The sequence below is a fragment of the Enoplosus armatus genome, chromosome 18, assembly GCF_043641665.1.
Source record: "Enoplosus armatus isolate fEnoArm2 chromosome 18, fEnoArm2.hap1, whole genome shotgun sequence".
Lineage (NCBI taxonomy): Eukaryota > Metazoa > Chordata > Actinopteri > Centrarchiformes > Enoplosidae > Enoplosus > Enoplosus armatus.
Genome location: NC_092197.1, coordinates 3266048 through 3291437, shown reverse-complemented (window position 1 = coordinate 3291437; position 25390 = coordinate 3266048). Strand labels below are relative to the sequence as shown.

The window sequence follows — 25390 nt, the reverse complement described above, 5'->3', positions numbered from 1 at the left end:
TATGGCTGGTAAGTGCACTCATGGGTTTGGGTGTATTTCAATTTTGGAAAAGAAAAAAAAAAAAAGTCCTGAAACATAAACGCTAAAAAAATGCAATCATAAACATGTTTCCTGCCTTTGTATCGTGACTTCTGGTGGTCAAAAAGCATGTTGAAATGTGACTTGGAAAGATGATTAAATGTGCCAGCAGCGTAACACCACATCCTAATATTTCTTTGTCATTGTGGAGGCACTAGACCTCAACTGAATAAGCACAGGAAGTCACAATTCCCTTTGGACATCCAGTATAAAACACACACACACACACACACAATCAAAACAACTGTTGTCTGGATATAATTTGTTGACTGTAAACCATGTAATAAAATCCTTCACACTCTGACTTGATTAAACAAAAAGCCACTATAGATTCTACCTAAAGTATCAAAGGTAAAAGTACTCATTGTGTCAGTGTTTCTGGATTAATATTACTGCTGCATTAATGTGTATGTTGCATTTTACTGCTGCAGATGTTTCAGGTTGAGCTCATTTGAACTACAATGCATCATATTCTCTAGGATCATCACGTTTGTAGCGTCGCTGTCCTGTGAGACCACAAATCTCTAAAAGGCTAAAGAGCTCAGAAAAACAGCCCTGCTTTCAGCTTAGTCATGATGAATTTTCCATCTGATCCAAGGTTAATAGTTAATTTAGTTAGAAGGAGGAGGATGTTCAACACAAAGGAACACTTCATCCTTCAGTTTCTCAAACATTCAAAAAAAGTACACTACAAGTACCTCAAATTTGTACAGTAGTTGAGTAAATGTACTTAGTTACATTCCAACACTGCAAACTATCGGATTCAGTTGAAATTTAATTATATATTTTTGCACTTTTAAGTCAGTTTTAAGCCAGTTTATTTAAAAAAAAAAAAAAAAAAAAAAAAAAAAAAAAAAAAAAAAGTAGTCTGCATCTTTGGCCATTTAGTTATGTGCTTTGAACTACGACCTCCCAGCTCCTCCAAAAGGACAAAACACACACACACGTGCTGATTTTTAGAAGTTTTATTGCTACACATCATTCAACTCTTTTGTAAAGACATCAGGCAGTTTTTGGAGTGTTTATTTATTCAAAAAGGCATTACTTGTGTGCTTTCACAGCTGCCTTTGACTTTTGTAGTAACAGTAACTTTACAAGGCGCATGGTTGTGATAAACAGGCACTCGTTGGTTAAGGCCAATTTAAAGTGTCAGCATACGATACCGCACAGTAAAAGTGGTCGTGAAAAGACAGAAAAGAACTTCAGCATTTCGATCTTTTTTGGTATGTAAACTTAAAGGGACCGAGTACGTCTCGGCTTCTTCTTACGCCTCGGAGGGGAGCTCACAGGCCTTTGTTGGCCTTGTCAAAGAGAGCCTTCAGCTGCTCCTGGGAGGTGGCCTCCTTCTGCTGCATCAGGTCGGCGTGGCCTTTGGTGACACCCCAGCCATCGGGTGCAGCCATCGAGGGGCAGAAGGGACGGCCAGAGGCAGGCTTCAGCTTCTCCCAGTAGTCACGACGGGCCCTACAGAGAGGAATCAGTTCAGATTTTTTTAACTGGAGGTATTTTGAGAGAAAAAGATAAAAAATAAAAAAAGGAAAAAGAAAGAAATGTCTACCTAGCTCTGACCCAAGGCTTTGTGTGCATCTCCAGGCCACTGCCCCAGTTGCCATGCTTCTCTGAGCCGGCAGGCAGGAAACCCCTCTCAGGTGCCAGCTCCTCAGCCAGGGCCCGGACATGATAGGGTTCGAATCCGCAGCAGCCCCCGATGTAACGAATGCCAGCGTTGTACGCTTCCCGGGCGTATTTCTGCATGTCCCACCTGGTCAGGATCCTGGGCTCCAGACCTGTCAGACACGTGGTCGTACGTGAGTGTTTTACGTCAACATGTGGATTGAGGAATTAACATGTGGAGGAGCATCAGTTTGGAGCGCGTATACATACTGAAGGGGAACTCTGGCAGATCAATGAAGCCCTGACAATTGCAGTCAGGAGTGTGGTAAGCCAGCGGCTGGCTCATGTAGTGAGCCTTCAGCCCGGCTTTCTCCACTCCCTCCTTCATCAACTTCACAGTCTTCACACAGGTCTCTGGGTCAAAGTGGCAGTTAATGCCCACAATCTGAGCTCCTGCGAAGGGGAAACATGCAGACGTCACCAGAGCTAAAATAAGACAATGTTAAGGTGGAGAATTTCTTTAAGAGATAACATCTTTTAAAATTATCCTGAAGTTTGTGGTGCAGTTTTTGTTCACACTGTATTCCCAGGTCAGCCATAACTTCTTCATACTTCCACTGGATGGCGCCAAAGTCAGACATTTTGAAATCTGACACACAGACTTCAAAAAGGGGAACAGATTCAACCCTCCCCAATCACCAGTGGGGGATCTCAACTTTGACACTAGAAACTTATTGCACACAGAGCACAAAGATTTGGGCTTATCAGGCAGTGAGATTCACAAGAAAGGATATTTTATTGAAGTGCATTATGGAAAACGTAGAATCCAGCATTTCTGAAGCTTTATCCACACATGGGAATAAATGTCCGGATCTCTCTGCCTCTGCTGTTAAAATCCGTTTGTTGTCATTTCGACGCAATTTTAATATTGCCCACATTGTATGTGCATGAAGGGTGTTGCCGATATGGACATTATTTCAGTTTCTACAGTGACAGACACTCAGTTCCTGCAGTAAATCCTCCCTTCACGAAGGTTAAAAAGTTCAGATTTTGTTGAAACACTTTTAAAAAACAGGCGTCATTTCAACTGTATAATCATTTTGGATGATGTAGTTTATGGTGCTGTTGAATTCCACTGCATTATACAGACATTTAACCGACCCTAGGTTAGGGTTAAATACGGTGGACAAAGTAGAAACACCCTTCAGTATAATGCACTACAGTTCAACAGCACCATAAGCTACATCAAAATGTTCTCCACCCCCCCCCCCCCCCCCCCACCCTGATGTGACACCCATTGTGGGACAGGACGTATTGAATGAGATATTGTCCTACCAGCTTTGACGAGTCTGACAGCACAGTCTCCAGGGCTGACTCCGTTCAGATCTCCTTCAGGTCCAATACACAGAGTTGCAGCCACAGGTTTTCCGGTGGTCTTCAAAACCTGGACCGCCCACTCAGCCTCCTCCACATGCTCGAAGTACTGCAAGAAAGAAGAAGGCGATTATATGCGAATGCTGCTTTAAGCTTGTATTTGCTGCCCCCAAGTGGCCAAACTGCAGCTTTAAAGTCAATTCCACCATAATGAGCAGGTGCTGTCAATCAGGACTGAGCAGGATCGGTTCACTCATGTAGAGTATTTGAGTTTTTTAAAATGCCACACACCCTGTTCCAACATGCTGGTGCCAGTTGGCATTATGGCAGTGAATGCATGGAGTTGTTCATCAAGATTAAAAATGTGTTTAATTTCGCAGGATGCACGTTTGTTCCCACCAAATAGGAACAAACATTTGATTGTACCTCAGTCAGCAGTGGGGTTTGTGCTGGGGGGGGGGGGGGGGGGTCATTATTTGGCTTTAACAAAGAAAGATCTGTCAGTTTACTAGTCATGGGAGAAAACAGCTGTAGAATAATAATGTCTTCAGTGGCTCTGGAGGGAGTTTTCCCCAAAAACCTGAATTACAGATTGTGTTTGATACAGATAGTTGATCTTATGCTTTAATATAAAAGGGGGGGAGGGGGGCAGATGATTAGTGTTCACCACACACACACCTCTGCAATCAAGAAGTCAACATCTTTCTGGACGAAGACGTCGATCTGTTTCTTGAAGATGGCCTTGACATCGTCCTCGCTCTTGCAGCTGAGGTAAGAGGGGGTCTGAGAGACTCCCCCTGCCACCAGAGCATCCCCCTCGTTGGCCACCTCCCTGGCCAGATCACAAGCTGCTTCGTTTATCTGCTGCCCCTGAAGATCAAAGACAAAAACACAAAAAACAAACACTCAATGCAAGTTAACATTAAGCAAACATAAAGCCTCCGTTTCCTGCAGGCAGTTGGTGCCAACTCTGCTGCCAAGCTGCCACCCTGTCTCCATGACTCAACATGAGGCTTCAGAGCAGCTGCAGTCACACACACACACACACACACTAACACACACACACACACTCACAGTGAAGCGCTGCGTGTTGCCTCTGTTCTCCAGTTTATCATCGCTTGCGTAGAAAGTGAATGTCTGCATGACGTTGGAGCCAGCTCTCAGGAACTCCCGGTGCAGCTGCCGCACTGCAACGACAAGGCGGCTGGTTGAGCAGCTCATCCTCCACAGAGCTGGACTAACAGGTTGTTAAATGTTCCGAGCGAGAGGAAGGAGGGAGACGTACCTGCTTCAGGGTGCTCGGCCGCGGCCTCAGGTGTCCACGGCCCCGCTTTGACGTAGCCTCTCTTCTCAAGGGCGAAGACAAAGCCACCGTCCCCGATCACGACCTCTCCCGCATCCAGACGCTCCAAAATGCTCTGCGTGACATTAGAGCGTGCAAGAAGCAAAGAATAATAAAACAATCACCGCACAGAAACGCATGGAGTGTGTTCCATTTGACCACCTGGTGGCTGGGAGCAAAACATCTTCCTGTTTTTTGCGCACACGCAGTCGAAATTCCAACACTGGCTGCAAAAGTTGAAGCACGCAACAAGTGAAGCTCCGCGTGCTTACCTTCTTTGCTCCGGCTGGTGCCATGATGATGATGATGATGATGATGAGTATTGCAGCAGTGACCGGCCCACTCCTCTCAGCTACAGCGCGGAAAGGGCTTTGTGCACGCACCCATGCTGCATTTATAATCCAAGAGGGGTGCGGTGCTCCTGATGTCACTCCAAGATCCGCCTGCTTCTCCTACATCTCATCTTTCTTTTCTTTTCTTTTCTTTTTTTTAATCTTGGCAAGTTTGCCAAAGTCAACCTGTTGTTCACCGCAGAAACGCGAGACTCCTGCCCGCTCGGTGTTTTGTTTTAGTGCTTTGATGATTGAATAAATCGATGTGTCGATGGTGTGTTTCAGTAGCTGAGAACAGGATGATTATTAGTAGAAAAGTTCAGAGAATTTGAAGCATGCAGACCAAAGTGTGATCAGGTTTAACTGCCTTTTCTTATGCAGAACACAGGAGTTGTAGAAATGCAGATGTTTGAGAGATGAGTACATTTCATATACAATCCAATCAATCAAACTTTATTTATATAACTCAAGTCACACATCAGACGCAACTCCACGTGCTGAACATAGGCAGGGTTAAAAAGAAGAAGGATAAGATAAAGTAGAATATGATAAAACTAATAATAATAAAGGCTAAAAAGGTGTGTTGAAGTTTTGTTATGCTGGTGTGGAAACTTTAGAGGGTAGCAGCCTTAAAGCTGTGAGTAATAATGAAACTTCTGTAGATACAAATCAGCATTTTTCTTTTCTAGAAAGATTCCAAACCCAGAAAGCAGAAAGGTGGTGAGTTTTATGAGCTGGGGTCCTATAGGCCTACAGTTAGAGAACCTGATTGGTTTGGCATCATTTTAATCCTTTAACTTAAAGTCCACCTCCTTTCAAAAAATGTGTTTTGTTTATTGTTAACTTCAGCTGGACGTTTGAGCTTCACTGTGCAGAATGAAGGGAGAAAGTTTCTGCTCACCATGAATCTGGATTTACGACGTGCACGAACTGCATGAGCAGGTTTGTGGGACGTTACAGTGTCTAGTGAGAAACTTACACGAGTGTGATGTGGAAACCTGAAGCCTCCAGTGCAGCAAACACTGAGACTTTAATGGATATTCATAGATTCTGGACTTTTCAAGGAGGGACAGTAGATGTTATTAATGTTTGTGAGTTTTTAAAAAAAAAAACATAATAATTATTCCAAGCAGTGTATTTTTTAAGTGTTTTAAAACATGTCTGGAGGGGATCTTTAACCCTCTGTGGTGCCATGTGACCCTGAATGCAACGTGTCCAAAAAACACCATCAAGAGTTAATGGAGGAAGAAATGAGCCATTGATCATGTATTCATCAGCACCAGTTTAAATTCTTCTACCATCTGTCATGTAATTAAACGTGGATTTACAATTTTTTTAAAATTTTTATATGGATTAATCTTATTTATACATATTTGGAGGGAATTTCTAATGTGTTCATTTTTTAGATGCAACAAATGAATCAAAGGGATCGCTTAAGGCTGCAACTAACGATTATTTTCATTATCTATTAATCCACCAATCATTTGTTTGATCTAAAAAAAAAAATGCCTTTAATTATTTCCTACAGCCTTCAGTTAGCTTGTTTCTTCCAACCGACAGTCCAAACCCCCAAAAATATCAATTTACTGTCACATCAGACAAAGAAAAGCAGCAAATCATCACAAGTGAGAAGATGGATGCTTTAAAAATAACTTGAACGATTTATCGCTTATGAATAGCTGCCGATTCTTTTTCTGTTGGCTGACTAATCAACACTAAACCTCCTTGGTTGCACCTGACCTTTAGTTTTTCTCCTTAATAGTTGGTTTAGTTTGGAATAATAATACTTTAAACAACACATCAGAACATTTTTCAAATTCAGATATTTTTTATAAGAATGAAACCCTGTTCAGAAACATGTTCTGACCCTGCACACCCACACAGGTCTTCTTTATTCTGGCTAATTAGACTTATACACTCAGTTGCCTGTTTATTAAGTACACGTAGAGCTAATACGGTCTGATACAGCCATCCTGTTGTAAATCCTCCCTTCATGAAGGTTATGATGTCCAGTTTTTGTTGTTAGAGAAATGTTGATTCAACATAGAAACACCTGTCGATATAACGTAATACAATTAGGAAGAAGAAATTATTAAGTATGTGCTAAATTTGTAGCCTAAAAGGTACAACAAAGCTAACTGGAGCGTCATGGAGACAGTCAATTTGTACAGATACACACCAACGAGGCCAATTAAGAAAATATATTGCTTTACTTACAAAAGATACTTACATGGTGAAGAGGCGACGGGATTACAGAAGATTTCAGCCAACGCACTTCTTAATTAACAATATTAATCTTACTCACTAGATAAATTATCACTCAGCTCATTAATCAGTCTGGTATTTGGCCTAATATCTTCTACCAAAAGATCTGACCACAACAATTAATGAAAAGTAGAGAAAGTCCAGGTTGCCGTGGTGATGGCACCGTCTGGCAATCAGAGTCAAGATCAACACGACAGACTTGAGTCCAGGCAACCAGTGGTATGTTAGACCGAGGGGGGGGGGGGGGGGGGGGCAGAGGCCGTCTGTAGGGCTGCATGAAAAAGCCCACATATATATATATATATATAGATATATATATATAATGTTCATAATGTTCATAGTAAACTGTACAGATTGATTGATTACACTGACAAAGCACAGCTGAGTTTGGAACGTCACTAATATTGGATCCTCTGGAGAACATGAATGTTTTTACTAAATTTAAAGGCAACTTCAATAGACACCACAAATGTAATCCTCATCACGGTACTAGTAGAAAAGTGAGGGGCTCACCAAAGTAATTACAATTCATCCTTCATGATATTTCACCCCATATGTGAAATGTTTGACCTTGTTGGTGATGGTAGAGGTAAGTCAGGGGGTCACCAAAGTCATTAGGATTCATCCTCTGGGGATCATGAATATTTGTACCAAATTTCATGCCAATCCAGCCAATAGTTGTTGAGATATTTCAGTCTGGACCAAAGTGGCGGACCATCCAACAAACAGAGCGCCATTTCCATCCCTAGAGTCGAGCTGCTAGTGTGGCTAAACATGCTACACCAAATGTAACCTGAAAATAAAGCCATACAGTAAATTGGTCTGAACTCTCCCAGTGTAAGTACTGGAGCCAGGTATTGAAAAAGAGACTTTCTTGCCCTGGGACATGCTTAAAGCAAACAGTCCAGCATGTTGCAGTCCCACCAGAGATAGTGGCAGCCTAAATCCTCCACATGTTGTTGTGTAACCAAAGTCTAGCGCATGTTTGCAGAAACACTTACTAACTAGCTTAACTAACTTAACCTCAATTTAAAATAAAGATATTCAGAGGACAGTGTATTCATGGTGCACACTTGCCTTCCCGTTATATCTGAAGAAATTGTCAAATTCATTTTTTTTCGATGACCATCTAATCTCAATTTCATGCCACCTCTTCAGTTGAGCCTTAGATTGATCAATAGAATTTGGTCAAATGATCTGTGAAATGTGCTCAATCAAACACAAATCAGCTTAGAAATACATTTGTTTCTCCATTTCAGTGTTTGCATAAAGCAGCTATGAAGATAGGCGGCCAGTTCAAACCTGTTGCGTCTGTTCCGGGTGGGTTAGAGGCTGCGTTGCATAAAAGGCTCAAGGACCACTCAGAGATAAATGTTTCTGTGTGGACTGCCCAGACTGGATCTAACAGGTCAATTCTTTTGACTGTTTACATTTTACACAAGTTACACGATCCAGACTTTTATAACAAGTTCGAACCTTTCTTGAAAGCAATGCACTGTTGCATTAATTTGTTTCTTGCAAGCATATTAATACATGCTGCCTATTTAACAACAACAGGGTATGTGTATTTTGGCTGATTATTAGCCATGCTAACTTAACGGAGGGTAATCTTGGACTGAAATAGAACTGAAACAGCTTTTGGCTGTATTGCCATGAGACTTGGTACAGATATTCGTGATCCCTAGAGGTTGAACCCTACTGACTTTGGTGATCCCCTGACATTTCCTCTAGCGCCACCATGAGGGTGAAGTTTTGGGATTTTACCGAAATATCTCAACAACTATTGGATGGATTGGTATGACATTTGGTACACACATTTCTGTTCCCCTCAGGATGAACTGTGATAACTTTGATTATCCCTTTTCATCAAGCACCACCATCTGGTCAAAGTGTACCTGACATTCCCATCAGCCTCAGCTGTACTTTGTGTAGTGGTGATTAGCAAATGTTAGCATGCTAACACTCTCAACTACGATGGTTAAATGTGGTAAACATTATACCTACATAGCAGAAAGAAACCATTACACCTGTTAGCATGGTCACTGTGCGCATGTTAGCATGCTAATGTTAGCATTCAGCTTAACGCTCCGCCGTGCCTCACAGAGCTGCTAGCATGGCTGTAGACTCTCAGTCTTGTGTTTTTTCTGTAGTAACGAGATAATTTCATATCATCAAAATGAAAACATGTCTAATACTTTTGTCTATGACCAAATAACTGTGACTGCAAACACTGTGGATAGCGGTGATTAGCAAATGTTAGCATGTTAACACACTAAACTACTATGTAAGTGAGCGTGTTAGCACGCTAATGTTAGCATTTAGCTAAGCGCTTACAGAGCTGCTAGCATGGCTGTAGACCGTTAGTCTTGTTAATGTGGGTTTTTCATATTAATGACATATTTTATTCTATTTGTTTTGTTTTTTCGGGTGCTACGTGACCTATATTTGGAGTTATGGCACACAAAGTGTTAACTTGGCTGAGGGTTGATGTGGCTACAGCTTCTTCCCGACTTGATCCTCGACCTGTGGGCGTGTCGACGCGTCTGTCAGAGCAAAAGTGGGATATTTGTAACTACACACGGCAGTGCGGGGGTCCAGTGAGAGGGGGGCTGGTCGTGCGTTGAGCGGCACATGTAGTTAGTTTATAGTTTTTAAATATTACCTCAGTTATGTCGCGGATATTAAACCTAATCACCATTCAGCTGCGGAGAGATTTAGCCGCATGTCGAGGGATTGCTCGGCTTCCTTTGAGGACCATCTGCTGCACTTCAAGAAAACAAGCCGAACAGAGGTGAGATAGTTCAGTCTTGTTCAGAGGCAACACTCATGTCGGCCGGACGTGTCTTTAAACACGCTTCGGCCGGGCAGTTTGTTATAAATGAGGCTATAAAGTAACGTTTGGTGCGTCTCAAGTGTGCGTAAAGTTGCACAGCTGATTGATTCATGCAACAAGACTTTGATGTGACATGCAGGCTCGATGCAGAAATGTTACACTTAAAGTCAAAGTAGTTATGGTGGTTCTGCAACATGTCACACATGGTCAACATGCTGACTTCAGTATGTCCTCTCTGGTTGCTTGTATGACTACATCTTGAAGTTGTGGCACTTTGTAAACAGGCTATAGAAGTTCACTTATTCACCTGTAATCCCTTCTCTTCCCTTCTCTTTCCTTCTCTTTCCTTTCTGCAGCGATGCATCCTCAGTTTTGGGGAAGAGGTGGAAGGACACGGCGGAGACTGTCATCATCGGTGGTGGATGTGTGGGGGTCAGCTTGGCCTATCACCTGGCCAAAGGTGGCATGAAGGATGTGGTGCTGCTGGAGAAGTCTGAGCTGACGGCTGGATCCACCTGGCACGCTGTAGGTCCACCAAAGTGTACATTAATTTTATTTTTTTTAACGGTAGAAGGACCCTGCAGGTCTGTAGGGTCCCAACAAGGTTCATGTACTGTGAATGTGAAGGGGGACAAGGTTTGTGAATGGCAAAGGAAGCCTTTATTGTAGACCCAGGTGGTCTGTGTCACGTCGTATCTTCACTTCTTGCTTTTAACAACATTTTTTTTAACACATTTACATTTTCATTCAGGTTGATTAAGCGTCATTTATTTTCTGGATTCATCGTTTGCCTATAAAATGTCAGAAAATAGTGAAGTTATGTAGTCAAATTGTTTGTTTTGTCTGAGCAAGAGCCCAAAACTGATTAAAAATGAAGTGACTAATTGCTGCAGCTGAGGCTGTAATAATAGAGGTAATATTTGGCAAATTTACAAATCATCTCAGCCCTATTTCCTTTAAAATTTCACTTCTTTGTTTGACAGTTGTGAAACGCTCAGGATGTCTTTTAATAATGGGGCATTTTCTTCCTAATGAAAAAGAAAATGATTGTGTCAATCAGACATTCCCTCTGAATAATATTCCAACTGACCACTAAGCCTCTAATGCTACTCCCAATGCTAATTTAAAGCACACGTATGGAGAGCTTCTTCCTCGACAGCCTCCTTTAGCGAAGGTGTTTACTGTTCGTGCCGTTCAGTCGTAGCGTCGTGTTCATGGAGGGCAGCTGTTATAAGTTTTCACGGGATTTGAGGTCTTGACCCACTTACCCCTCACTCATTCTCTCACCAGCACTTCACTGTAATGCTATTAATACATGTTTGACATGTCAGAGGGGGGTACTTACTCTTATTCAGTTACTCCCTTCATCTGAGGGGGGGGGGGGCTATCCCAGCATGCATTGGGTGAGAGGTAGGGAACACTCTGGACAGGTTGCCATTCACATAAATAAGAATTAGAGATGATGATGTAATGTGTTTTTGACCTCTTTATGAGTTATAGTCAGTTTAAAGGGGAGTGATTGTGATGGATTTCACAGTATTGTGTTATAGAATAGTTTAGAGTTGTATTAAAGGGATTGGACATGATATTAAAGCTGCTATAATCAATATTTTTATGTTAACAATGGATCAAATGACTGTGCTCACAGAATTATCACTCTGCAGCTCTTCTGAGCAGTTTTTAGCATCTTTCAGCTCATTGTTTTGATGACTTGCCGACCATTTAACGGCAGACAGACAGACAAAGTTAGCGACGAGCTAAGTATTTAACAGCTAAAGATATTTGTCTGAGGAGTTGGTAGAGACCAAAACAGAGTTAAAAGAAGAGTAAATATTGGACTCAGGTGGACACAAACACGATTCCCAATGAAAGATAACATTGCTCTGTGTCTGCTGGATGTGTAAATAAGCATCTGCAATATGTTAATGCTTGTTTAAGTTGGAGTCTGTGAATTATTTCTTTTTGTATTTCAGGCTGGTTTGACGACATATTACCATCCAGGAATCAACCTCAAGAAAGTCCACTACGACAGCATTAAATTATACGAGAGCCTGGAGGCTGAGACTGGACAGGTGAGGTGCCTCGCTCATCTCTCGTGACTTTGAATGTGTGGAGGTGTGTTAGAGTGGTTTCTGTGTCATCCATATTGTCTTTCTCTGTAGGCCGTGGGCTTTCATCAGCCCGGCAGTGTCCGTATTGCTGCAACGGCGGCTCGGGTGGATGAGATGAAGTACCAGATGACCCGCACACACTGGCATGTGACGGAACAGTACTTGATCGGACCAGAGAAAATCCTGGAGCTTTTCCCTCTGATCAACATAGACAAGGTCTTTATGAACCATGGCAACATTACACAAACCACTACAGGGCTTTTATTCTTATATGTGCTTCTAGTGGATGAACGTTGGATTTGATTGTTGGTAAAAAGTCCCTGATTGAACAGTCAATAGTCTCTGAGATAGTGTTTCCTTTATCTTTGTCTGTTCCCACTCTCGTCTCTTCTGATCTTCTATTCTATCAACAGTGAGTAGACATGTTTGCTGCTAAAAAGTATTCTTGACAGATTTTAAGTCCGTCCATTAGTGTGTTGGTCGCTTGGCCAATCCATTTGGTCCAGAGCTGATATCTCAATAACCACGGACCAGGTTGTCAAGAAGTCTACTATGAATATTCATGATCCCCAGAAGATTATTCCACTGATGTTAGTGAGACCCTGTCCTGTAGTCTAGCACCAAAATTGTGCACAAAAAAATGTCCAAATCTAATTCCATTCTAAAAGATTTCCATCAAATTTACTAGCACATTCTCAGGTCATTCATGCTCCTCAGAGGAAGAGCCCTGTCCCTGTTGCATCAACCCCAGGCCTCAGGCTTTTCACACCCAAAAACCTCTTCAAATTCCACTTCAACTTGTGAGGCAGATTGGCATTAAAATCTATTTAGCAAAATGCTCACAAGTGGATAAACCCCTTTAGTTAAAGGTCAGTGCTGGTATTTTTAAACCTGGGACATATTTGTATATATTTTTACACATTTTGAGGAGACTTTCCACGATGTTGTCAAACACTTCTCTGAATAACAATCTGAGCCTGTCGCTGGCATAAATGAGCACTTTTAGTGGACGTACTTTTGACGGGCGCGATTGCATCCAAGATTACGTTGCAGCCTTTGCAGCCTGTTGGCGGCTGCCGACTGAGGCCATCTAATGGACCAATTCCAAAACTTTTGGTACCTGTCAGTCATTTAAATTTGTTAAAATAGGGCCCACCTTTAAAAAAAATATCCTAAATGACCCCAAGGATAGGAAATGTGTCTATGTTGTCGGTATCACCGGTATTGGTATTAATGACATTTTTTGGCTACTGACATGTTTGATCAGTTGACTAGAACCACTCGCTCATTATTAATAATGAATGAATATTAATATATATTATGATGAATATTTGTTGTTACATGAAGGTTTCTCTATACTTTCAGGTGTTGGCAGGTCTGTACACCCCAGGAGACGGCCACATTGACCCTTACTCCTTGACTATGGCTCTGGCTGCTGGTGCTCGTATGTACGGTGCCCAAATCTACAACCCAGCCCCGGTCGCCGCCCTCAACCCAACCGCTGATGGCAAGTGGGACGTCCAGACTCCTCATGGAACCATCCGCGCGAATCGCATCGTCAATGCAACAGGTTTGCGCTTCATATTCCAAATGCACATAGACCAGAGATGTTGGGAAAATGTGTCATTTGTCTGAAATATGTTGATGTTTCTGATTTGATCTTTGGCGCAGTTTTCAGATGAGAACAGGGTTTAAAAGTTCAGTTTGTGCATCAGAGTCTGCTTTAGTTTACAGTATGTTCTTCAGACATGCAACGACTAGAGTGTGTGTTCACACTGTAGCCCATACACTTTGTTTTGGGCTTGGTGGTGTTTCTCAAAGCATTTAAAAGTTAGGATACATTATCTTATCGCTCTGAATTTAACTTGGATGTCCTGTCATATTTCCTGCTAACACATAGAAAAGTGGAAAAGTGCTCAAAAGGTAACTCAGGTGCAACATTTCTCATAATTACTGCTGATTAAGACACATTCTGCTCTGTAAACCAGGTTATCTGTGGCCACTCTGCAGAAGGAGACCTTTGCCCACACAGACCACTGCTCGCAGAGTTCAGGGAAATTAGGTTTTGGCTTGAACTGGGTCATACCAGTTCTGGGGGGATTTTGTTGGCAAAGACTCCTTTCATCCCCGCTGCTGTTGCTTGTTTATGTGGCAATGTTTCAGGAATTTGCTTTGGTCTCTACCCTCAGTCTGTCCTATTCTGTAGAGGATATTGTGTAATATTATGGCAATATGTAGGGCATGCATACTTTTTCATTCGTCACCTTTTTCTCTGCAGTCACAGTCAGTTTAAACTGAACTAACAAATAAATCGCAAATTAAGTAGCAATTACAGTAAAATTCATGCATCAGAAATATGTGTGCATGTTTTAAAAAGGTGCTTTGACAGTCGCTGCAGTGCAAAAACCTGTGTGCAGAATGTGCACATTCTGTACTCCGGTTGAAGCCAGTTATGTTGTGGGCCCTGCTGGCCTTTTGCCTTCACTGTGTCTCGACAGCCAATCCAAACAGGCCAACAGTTCACATTTCATCCAATCTTGAAGCAGCAGCGCATGCACACCTCCTGACATACAGCTTTTCTTTAAAGCATTTTGCTGCCTTTTGGTATCCAGGGACTGAAATGTCAAACTGATAGATATCACACCTGTGTGTTGGTTTGCATTACTTGCTGTCTCACAGTAAGCTAAGCTAACAGTCTTCGGTCAGATCTACCTGTTTACATTATTGATAGTGCAAACTTGTACAGACTCCCTGCGGTTCATCTTTTGTTTGTGGAGTTTTTGTGATTTAAAGATTGACAACAGATGCCGCAGAAATAACCCACATGGGAAAGCAGCCACACTTGAAAACAACAGCAACCTCAGTCTTTTTTTAAACGCATTGTGCTCACGTGATTGTTTAAACCCAATCACCCTAAGTGGCTGTTTTCTTGAGCTTGCATAACACCAACCATCGTTTAAACTTTCTCTCTTCTGTCTCTAGACCTTTTTTTTCTCTTTACATATTTTATCTCTCTCGTCTGGACTGCCGCCCCCACAGAGCCTCATCCAGAACCACTTCTCTTTTCCAGCCAGTATCTTATTTTTTACAGATTCTGTTCACTGTTGACACTCAAACTATGACGCAAGCTGTACCCCCTCTTCTCAATAACCCCTCCTAAATTAAGGTCAAAGGTGGTATTCGCTGGAATGTCACCCCATAGGATCAGTTTCCAAATATCAGCCTTGTGACCTGAAGGAAGACGGCAATGTTTTGATCGTTGTGTCAACAGCAAACAACACTTTTTCAAACCTTAAAACCTATAAATGTTATTGGTTAATAGCATAATAATGGAATAGCAGAAGCTGGATGTTTCAACCATTTATCATTACTTTTAGCTGACTATTTGGGCTGTTTGTCCTGTTTTTAAGCTAACTTTTTCATCCAGATATGTCCAATATATATCCATTATTGTTAGCTAACTATTTCAGATTATGTGCCGTTTAACTAGCAAAAGCCTGTGACCTTTAAAGTCATAAATAGAGAAACAAATAGAGTTTAACAGTGTGGACGGCTGATGTGGACACGGCAGGGCTTGTTTCGAAAGGTTGTTTTATTACGGTGAGCTCCACCACTATTCCTGGGTAACCCAGTGAATCGGCCCTGTGTCCAGGCGTCTGGTAAACATGCTCCACTGCAGCCCAGCTCCTGCCTAAACTGCCTGGGACCTTATCTGGGTGTTATGTGTATGCACCCCCACCCCATCCATCACCATGGGATAAAGTTCACATATGGAGCTCATAGAGAATATAAATAGATGTTGCAATGTTAATAAGCTGCAGAATTGCATGCAATTACACAAATTTACAACATTTTAAATATGTGTTATTTGAATTTAAGTTGAATCTGTAGAACAGTGTTTGTAAGAGTCACTCTTGCAACATGCAGCTGAAGATAGCAGCAGGGATCAACAGTCCTCGGTGCTGCAGCAGGCTCTGGCCTCACACTCCAGGTCACAGCAGCTGAGTTGGCACGAGGCCCACAGTGATCTTTGTTCACATGTCCTACTTACAGACTCAAAACACAGCATATTTGTTTTGTGGCTCTCACTGTTGTCAGTGTGTTGTTTTTGTCTAAAAACCCAACGTATGCTACCTTCTCAGTACCAAACGGTGCACAGACAGGTTAGCAGCTAGCTGGTGGAGCATGTAGCAGCTAAAGAGCCAGATATTTCCCTCATGTTAGGGATTCCCTCGGGTGTCGGCATATTTCTGTCATCTGACTTCCAGTTCAGTCTGATGTCGTTTGATCTGTGTTTGCCTTGAGTCAAGACTTGAGGAAAACCAGCAGAATGTGCTGTAACTGTTTGATCAGATATACACACTGAACATGCACTCATTTAACCTTTCATTTAAACTTATCAATTATCTGATCTTTATAGGCTCCTGTTTTCTTTTTTGTTCTATATTGTAAAGGATGTTAAAACATGAGATCCTTGTGGTGGTGGAAAAAACTCCCCTCTTCAAATCATTTCTCTGGGGTTGACACCAAATCATCGCTGCACTATTTTCTTGTTCACACATGTTCTTCCATTTGTCTGAGCGCTGGGTGTCTATTTTTGAAGCTGGTTTCGTTCCTGCTTATTTCTGAATGTTTGCATGAGTTTAATCTGGGAAATGACATACATCTCAACCATAAAATCACAGGATGGTGCATGTGCCCTTCACTGTATATTTCTTAATCTACCGCTAAAGACCTTCTCATTAAATGTTCAGTTCATCCAAATTACAAAAGAAAACATATTTTCTCATTTACCCCTGGTGGTATTTAACCCTGCAGATAGTTTCAGTTGAATTTGTCCAGGTATTGAGTTATCACTCTGTTTGTGGTGCTCACAGTGTTGAACAATTACATTTTGTTTGATTTGCTTTTCTGTAATGTGGGACAACCCTTCTATTACTTAACAGTAGATAATATTCTTAGTTGCAACCAGCATAAAACTTAAATCACTGGCGAATAAATCGCTTGCTTTTCTTGGACAATAAAGTCTTGGTCAAATCAAAAAACTCACAGTCCTGCACACTGTGGATCACATGTACTCACTTTATGGGTTTTTTCTTTTCTTCTCAAATAAATTCTTAATGTAATCAACTTTCCTGTGTTTTTGTATCTCAAAAGATAACGAAAGTAATTAAAAACCTGTTGGAAAGTCTGGTCATGGTCTGGTAGGTAATGGCTGTGGCTCAGGTGGTGCAGCAGGTCCTCCGTTAATCATCAGGTTGGAAGACGCAACATTAGGTGCTGTAACAGTTCACAGGGAAAAAAATATTAACTTTTCCTACCAAATGGTGAAAGAGGGGCGTCGCAGGGGGGCGTAACTTCTTACTTACAAACAGATTCATTCATCAAACTTTGTGTGTCCACCAGGAGACATAAACTCTGTATAATAGGCCCAATAAAACATGAAGGCAATGGAGAACATACCGTAACAGCTGTGTCAGTTTTCCAAAGGACTGTCACAGTGGAAGCATGACAGTCTTAAGGAATAGTTCAACATTTTGGGAAATTAGCTTCTTTGCTTTCTTGCCAAGAGAAGATCGACACCCAGCTTGACAGACTGGAAATGGGGGAAACCGCTAGCGTGGCTCTGGTGCCTATGTCTTGTGTTTTAATCTATAAATTGTTTGCCAGCGCAGTCACATGTCATCATTGTGAGGTTGTCAGGAAACCAGTGGAGACTCCAGGAAGTCAATAATCCGGCACGTAACCGCCTGTAAAACTGGAACTTGTCGTTTTTGGGTACATTTAGTTGAAATCCATCTACTGGGAATGCTGACTTTATCTTATTAGTTGATTTAATGCCATCTCTGTTGGTTTTCAGGTTTCTGGGCCCGGGAGGTGGGCAAGATGATCGGGTTTGAACACCCCACCATCCCAGTGCATCACCAGTACGTAGTGACAGCAACGGTACCAGAAGTTAAGGCTCTGAAGAAGGAGCTGGCTGTCATCAGGGACCTGGAGGGATCTTACTACCTGCGTCAGGAAAGAGACGGCCTGCTGTTTGGACCGTATGAAAAGATGGAGAAGATGGTGCTACAGGACTCCTGGGTCAGAGATAGAGTTCCTCCAGGTCTGTTGATTCACTAAAAACATTCATCTTTTAACTGATGTATCGTTGACGAGCAGCTTTCTGCATGGTTTCACTCTTCTTGTAAGTTTACACATTATGATTCTGTCCATCTTACCGTCTGTTTGGCCGCTGCAGGTTTCGGTAAGGAGTTGTTTGAGTCGGACCTTGACAGGATCATGGAGCATATTGAGATGGCCATGGAGATGATCCCTGTGCTAAAGAAAGCGGACATCATCAACGTCGTGTCTGGACCAATCACATACACCCCGGACCTGCTGCCTATGGTCGGACCACACCAAGGAGCCCGCAACTACTGGAATGCCATTGGCTTTGGGTATGTGCGTGGGGGGGTTGGTTGGTTACCTTCGATCAGAGACGAGAGGGTTGATTCATAACGTTCAAAGCTTGGACTATTTTCAGGTATGGAGTCATCCATGCTGGTGGTATAGGTAAGTTCCTGAGCGACTGGATCAGGAATGGAGAACCTCCTTACGACCTGATTGAATGCGACCCCAACCGCTATGGCAGATGGACAGATGTGCCTTTCATGTGTGCCAAAGCTCGAGAATCCTATGGCTTCAACAATGTGGGTAAGAACATTACAAGACGATTGCACGTTCACTGGACAAAGCTTTGTCTTTTTTTTTTTTACTGTCACTAAACTCTTTGCTGTCTCTTCCTCATGCTGTCGGTCGCTCCAGTCGGTTACCCCAAGGAAGAACGTTTCGCTGGTCGACCAACCTGCCGGACGAGCGGTGTTTACGAGCTGCTGAAGGACAAAGCATCCATGGGCTTTCACGCTGGCTGGGAACAACCTCACTGGTTCTACAAACCTGGAGATGACATTGGATACAAGTAAGGCATCCAGTTAGCAGAGCCGGACTGGCTTAGTCTTTATAATTCTCTAATAATGTCTTCGCTGTTTGATTAGCAAGATGCCTGCCTTAGACCTTAGATCTTAGACCTGAGCAATAACAGGCATTTTCGAAAAGTAAACATCTGAACAAACTCTTCCCTAACTGTTGTTCTAGCTTTTGTTTCGTAATTTAATTGCTAACTGCTGTTGCAGCCCTCTAATTAGCTACACCACATCCACTTTCCTATTTTCCCTCTCATCACTGTGGAGAAAGAAGGAGAATATAGTGATGGCTCTTGAGTATTCAGCGAGTACGTACCAATGCCTAAAGAAAGAAGCTCCTGGGTGAAGATGGGAGCTATGCAGAACACTAACACATGTTCTCATACAGAGCTCCCTGCCAACCCTGTCAGTTGGTGCAGAGACGAACCCGCCACACATCCTTTAACAGTCCCTCTAACTCTAAGCAGCAGCATAAGAGAACCATTGAGATACCACACTGATGGAACAGAACAGTTGCTAACGTTCAACAACACATGCAGATAACTGTCGATCTCTAAATACGTATCACGACATTATTTAAAAACCCACACAGTCACAGATTTCTAGTGATGATCCGGCGAGTGTTTGGGAGTCTTGCCAAGACCGCGAGTGTTGAATCCAGCTGGCCCTCTCAAGAGCTGCATACTTGGCTCATATCTGTGACATGGAGGTTTCTCATTGTACAAATATAAAAGCTGCAGTCATGATCTCCTTATGCAACTTTCTCTCCACAACTTTTAGCTATATATAAGTATTTTTAGGCACACTATTGGCATGGATCTGGGGATGGCAAAGTCGGGTGGTTGGTCCACCACTTTGGTCCAGACTTGCATTGATATTTTGAACAGACATTCATGGTTTCCAGAGGATGAATTCTACTGACTTCGGTGATCCTTTAATTTGTCCAATATTTTGGTTTGTAACTAAATACCTGTAAAACTAATGACATTAGCCTTAGCCGTTTATGTTTGGTTCTAATTATCAAATGTTAGCATGCTAACATTAACATGCTAAACTAAGATGGTGGACATTATACCAAAACATTAGCATGCTAGCGCTTTTGGACCAAACAGTTCTGGCCAGTCCCTGAGAGGAACTGCCCACAGGGGAGCTCCCCCGAGAACTACATACCTTTTTAAGGGCTTTTTTTTCAGTTTACATTCGCACCGCCAATAGGAACACTGAAGTGATGTAAGCCAGGCTGGCGGTTGGCATAGCAACATCACTCTACACACAAGATTTTTGTATTTCGCTCAGTCGAAATCGCATAAAGTCGCATATATGCTCATTAAAGTCTGGACTTCACTGTCGGTCCATTTGTGCGGTTTCCGCTGCTGCATTGGCTTGTGTTCGACCAATCAATGTACAGTCAAGGTTCCTCTTGTGCTGGCAGAGTACCTAAACTGACGTAGGTCCCTCAAAACGGCGTTCTAAGAACTACGATGGTTCCCAGTTCTTGCAGTAGGAACACAATAAAACGAGGCGGGGCTTAGAACTATGAAAAGGTTCCTCCTTCGTCTGAAAATGCCTATATGTTAGCATGCTGACATTAGCATTTAGCTCAGGCCTTACAGAGGCCGCCACACATTACTGTCATGGCTGTAGACTCTTAGTCTTGTTAATAATTCTGTCCCTCTGTTAGAACAATGTTCATTATATGTTCACATCAGTTGTTCATTATGCAGTAAAGCCAGTAAAAAAGAAAACAGTCTTCATTAATAAACAACAGACCCAGATATAAAGCGATCATTGATTTTTGTGCTGTGCTCAGGCCCAGTTTCCGACGCACCAACTGGTTCGGACCGGTCGGCAGAGAGTGCAAGCTGGTGATGGAGAAGGTGGGAGTGATCGACCTGACGCCTTTTGGCAAGTTCATAGTGAAGGGGAAGGACTCGCACAAGCTGCTGGACCGCCTGTTTGCCAACACCATGCCCAAGGTAGAGCACACGTACGCTTCATTAACGTCAGTGTGAGTCGTTTGCCTGCTGGAGCTGTAAATGTGGAGTGAAAAGTGAATAGATTTGGCGTGTAGTGTTCACACTCTGACCACACGTCATCTAACAGTTCCTCTTCTTTCTTTTAAAAGTGGTTTAAGGCTTTGAACATGTCTCTCTCCAACTCTGTGTCCTTTGACCTGTGCGTCTTCAGGTGGGCCTGACGAATATCAGCCACATGTTGACGCCCACTGGGAGAGTCTTTGCCGAGGTCACCATCACCCAGCTGGCACCAGGAGAGTTCCTGCTCATCACGGGCTCGGGGTCGGAGGGACATGACCTCAGGTGAAGCTGTTTGCACATGCTTAATGAAGTTAATCAGGCTAGCAGCAGCTAATGTAGTGAAAGATGTTTTGCATGAAGGTAATTGATAATAACGGGTTGTTTTCATAACATGCGGCTATAATCTATTTTTATAATAATGTATCAACTGACAAGTCAAAGGTGTCGCTTGTAGTGATCCTACAGAGGATTATTACCTGAATCTGCAGCTCCCCTCAGCCTTACAGAGCTTTATAGTGAGTTTCGGCTTAATGTTTAGCTGTCTGGCCCAGTGTTGTGCTCACAACTTGTTTACGCTGCTCCAAAGTGGCCAAAAAAAACTTTTTATTGTAGCTTTAAGTTCTTCTGAAACTGTGGTTTCTTTGTCCACTTTTAGTTGATACCGACCAAAAAGAGTTTTCTCCACTCTGGATTCCCATTTAAGCTTCTCGATGTTGTTTAACATGGAAACACAGGAGTCTCCTGGTTGATGTAATAATCTTATGGGTTTATTATGTTTCTTTTAACTTCCTTCCTGAGAAGGAAGTGAGTCATTTTGGGATGGCGGCCGGCTGAATACTACAATACCCATGAGCCTCAGCCACCGTTGTCGTAAAGATGCTGTTCATTCTGAAAAATTGACCCAGAATCCAAAACAGGGAATATGTTTAAGCAGCAGATTGTGTTTCTTAACGGCATAATCTCCATGGGAGTCGTAGTTATCCAAACCAGATATTTATTAACACAGTAGTTCATCTTTTGTACTGATGATTCAACTGGGAGAGTTTCATGTTCATCCAACCTGTCGAAGTGCTCCAGCTGTCAGTCATGTAATATTGTCTTTGGAGAAAATGAGGGAAACTTTTACTTTACTGGTATGCAGTGTTTTCATACATCTTGCACAAAACTGCACGCACACATATATACACAACTAGACGAACATTAATATTCATTTAGCAGAGAACACATGATGTTAACAGAGAAGTCACACACACACACACACACACACACACCCAGGCCAGAGTCGAGTCTCAAGCTGTGCTGATTAAAACTCTCACAATCTGTTTTATACGGCAGAAACCTAAAACCTCTCAGCAGCTGTTAACACAACGCCCCTCCGTTTGCGCCAATCGGGACGCAGCACATTAAATCTCCCTCACAGTAACCGACTCTCTGCTCACAGGCTGAGGGAGGCGAGGACAGTTTCATGCTACGTAGCGCCCTCAAGTGGTGACAGATGAAGAATTCAAGCAGGTCATGTCGGCCTGTGATGTGGCGCTACGTGAAATATTTAGAATGATGAGTAAAAAGTATTTAAAATCCTGTTTTGTTTACATCCATGTTTACAAGCTTGCAGTCTTCTTCTTCCTCGTCTTTGTCGGTGCATCGCTGTCTATCCTGAAGTGTTACGGCCGCCAGGAGACGCCAGGAGACGCCATAATGACGCGATATTCTTGAGTCTCTGTTTTGAGACTTTTTTGTTTTTTGTTTGCTGAAAGTTTTCTCTGTGGATTTGAACTCAGGTGGATAGAGGCAGAAGCCGCGGATGGTGGATACGACGTAGACATCAGCAACGTGACAGAAGATATAGGCGTGCTGGGCATCGCGGGACCAAACTCCCGCAAAGTTCTTCAGAAACTGACTGATGAGGATTTGAGTGATGCCGGATTCAAATTTCTCCACTGCAAGTCCATCCAGTTGGCCGGCGTTCCCGTCCGGGCCATCAGAATCTCCTACACAGGTACTGCACACTTTGCGAAGTTACAACCTGTTTACTTGAACTACTTATCTGACTGAGTTTGTCAGTCATAATGAAAATGTTCACTTAAGTAGAATTGATGGGACAAAGAGTCTGTAGAAACGCTGAATAAAAGGTGTCACACTTGACTGAGACTTCTTTAATAGTTGTATTAGATGAACATATTCTTAAAGTTCACCTTTGATTGCGATTGTGTTTCTATGGTCGACCTATAGAAACATACTGTGAGGTGACACTATATATGCATGTGTGTTTAGGCGAGCTCGGCTGGGAGCTGTACATCGACCAGAAGAACATGGCAGCTGTGTACAAGGCCATGATGGAAGCAGGAAAAGACGAAGGCATCGACAACTTCGGCACCTACGCCATGTCCTCCCTCAGACTGGAAAAGGGCTTTAGAGGCTGGGGAGCTGAGGTACACACACACACACACACACACACACACACACACACACACACACACACACACACAGAAGGGATTTAAAGGAATAGTTCATCAATTTGGGAAATATGAAATTTATTTCTTACTGAGAGTTAGATGAGAAGATTGATACCACTCTCATTTCTGTCCATTAAATATAAGGCTACAGCCAGCAGTCGGTTAGCTTAGCTTAGCATAAAGACTGAAGGCAGAGGGAAATGGCTAGCCTGCTCCTGTCAGGGGCAGAGGTTGAGATGTGCTGGTAGGGGGATTTTCTTAACTTTTGACAGAGGCAGGCTAGCTGTTTCCCCCTATTTCCAGTCTTTATGCTAAGCTAAGCTAACCGAGCCATTAAAGAAAGAAAATAATGTTGAACTCTTCCTTTAAGTAGCACATTTTATAACTTTTTTGCTGATCAGCTTTTCGATCTGTGCAGATGAACTGTGACACAAATCCTCTGGAGGCTGGATTGGATTATTTCATCAAACTCAACAAGGTAACCTTCCATGTCATTAACTGTTTCTGTCAAAGTTTCCATGATTTATTCCCTCTATAACTATGAATAAGTTCTGAATAAACCCTGGTTGTTTCTGTGTTTGTCCAGCCTGCTGACTTTATTGGCAAAGCAGCCCTTCAGGAGATCAAAGCCAAGGGTTTGAAGAGGAAGCTTTCCTACATCACTCTGGATACGGATGATATCGACCCCGAAGGCAACGAGACCGTCTGGCACAACGGCAAGGTTAGCAACAGTGAAAAGCCGTACTGAAGCTGTCCAGTCATCATATCCAGTTTTATTTGGTTCTTTTGTGGTTATTCTCACTCCCTCGTGTTTCTCATCAGGTGGTCGGCAACACGACGTCCGGAGCTTACAGCTACAGCACCCAGCAGAGCCTGGCCTTCGCCTACCTGCCTCTGGACCTGTGCTCTGTGGGCCAGAAGGTGGAGGTAGAGCTGCTGGGGAGGAAATACCCCGCCATGGTCATCCAGGAGCCCTTAGTCCTCACCGAGCCCACGCGGACCCGGCTGCAGAAGAAAGCGAAGGGCAAAGCATAAGCAAGACTGTCCTCGGATCAGTTTTTCGCCAGATAATGAAGAAAGATTTTATTGTGACATATGAATGAGAGTCTTATGTGGGGGGAAAAAAAAGAAAAAGAGAAAAAGAGCCACATTCAGGAAGTTGAAAACAGATCCATCATGTGAGAGTCCTTAGTGCGTCTTATGAAGGTGTTTTTGCACCACAATGTCTTACAGTGTTTGAAGAGTAATTGAGTAATTCCATGAATGGATGATAATGTTTACTGGGTCAACAGCTGAACCTTTTCTGGTGAAGCTTGATTCTTGAAATTTCAACAAGGTGTGAAATGGAAAATGTCTTTTTTTTGCGCGTTTATTTTAAATTAAAAAAAATGATGCAGCTGTATTTTTCACAGTCATAAGAGCTTTGAGACTGTGATAAATGTAACAGAACATATAAACACCAATAACCAAAAGAAACAGAAAGCTCGCAAACTTGTACAAAGATTGTTTTATAAATCTGTTCTTTTTTTTTTTTTTACTAATATGTAATTACATTGGTGCACATTAATAACTTGGTAATTAAAGCAATACATTCAGTGTCTTGTATTAGGTGTTTGTGTGTCTCCTCATCTACTCTTCCTCAGAGCCACAGTCTTCTTCATTTTCCTTTAACTGACTCGTTTAAGCCTCAAGGACCAAATATTACACCACAAAAACATCACATGAGAATGATGATGGATGAATATACATATAAAATATAATATACACAGTAAACTGTAGGTAATATACATACACTATACAGTAATAATACAATACTATGAAGTAGATATATTAGAAGGGAACACCATGATTTAGCATATAATATATATAAAAGCACAATAATACAGTAATATTTTATAGTGTTATAATAAATATAATGCGATGTAAAGTAAAATAGTGGTAGATGTGTTAATATTTCATCATTACATCCAAATTAGGGCCA

The 25390-nt window shown here is 42.4% G+C and overlaps 2 protein-coding genes across 4 annotated transcripts; one reads left to right on the top strand and one right to left on the bottom strand.

Moving 5' to 3' along the window:
* Positions 1–1028: 1028 nt before the first annotated feature.
* bhmt (betaine-homocysteine methyltransferase) lies at positions 1029–4757 on the bottom strand. 3 transcript variants are annotated; one of them, XM_070924332.1, is made up of 8 exons: positions 4681–4757; positions 4352–4484; positions 4141–4253; positions 3745–3936; positions 3028–3175; positions 1963–2145; positions 1637–1865; positions 1029–1542 (listed from the first exon to the last, which is right to left on the bottom strand). In XM_070924332.1, exons 1-8 carry the CDS (start codon positions 4702–4704, stop codon positions 1362–1364), a joined length of 1203 nt encoding a protein of 400 aa, XP_070780433.1. In that variant the 5' UTR covers positions 4705–4757; the 3' UTR covers positions 1029–1361. The 3 variants fall into 3 exon arrangements, with proteins under 3 accessions (XP_070780433.1, XP_070780434.1, XP_070780435.1); XM_070924333.1 differs by having other exon boundaries at positions 3745–3930; XM_070924334.1 differs by lacking the exon at positions 3745–3936 and having other exon boundaries at positions 3028–3177; positions 4164–4253.
* A 4917-nt stretch (positions 4758–9674) lies between these two features.
* Positions 9675–24510, top strand: dmgdh (dimethylglycine dehydrogenase). Its single transcript, XM_070924308.1, has 16 exons — positions 9675–9796; positions 10195–10363; positions 11812–11910; positions 12001–12165; positions 13315–13519; positions 17810–18058; positions 18194–18392; positions 18479–18648; positions 18760–18913; positions 20728–20893; positions 21105–21235; positions 22735–22952; positions 23228–23385; positions 23828–23887; positions 23996–24130; positions 24232–24510. The coding sequence occupies exons 1-16, from the start codon at positions 9675–9677 to the stop codon at positions 24442–24444; spliced, it is 2613 nt and encodes an 870-aa protein (XP_070780409.1). The 3' UTR covers positions 24445–24510.
* The last annotated feature ends 880 nt before the right edge of the window (positions 24511–25390 follow it).

Bases quoted from the DNA above. Each gene is read 5' to 3' on its own strand.
- dmgdh (XM_070924308.1), top strand. From the start codon at position 9,675: ATGTCGCGGATATTAAACCTAATCACCATTCAGCTGCGGAGAGATTTA. The intron at 18,059-18,193 runs GTCTGTTGATTC...TGGCCGCTGCAG, and splicing joins CAGAGATAGAGTTCCTCCAG to GTTTCGGTAAGGAGTTGTTT. The intron at 22,953-23,227 runs GTACTGCACACT...ATGTGTGTTTAG, and splicing joins CATCAGAATCTCCTACACAG to GCGAGCTCGGCTGGGAGCTG.
- bhmt (XM_070924332.1), bottom strand. From the start codon at position 4,704: ATGGCACCAGCCGGAGCAAAGAAG. The intron at 4,485-4,680 runs GTAAGCACGCGG...AATGTCACGCAG, and splicing joins CACCAGCCGGAGCAAAGAAG to AGCATTTTGGAGCGTCTGGA. The intron at 2,146-3,027 runs GTAGGACAATAT...TCCCCTTCGCAG, and splicing joins TGTCAGACTCGTCAAAGCTG to GAGCTCAGATTGTGGGCATT.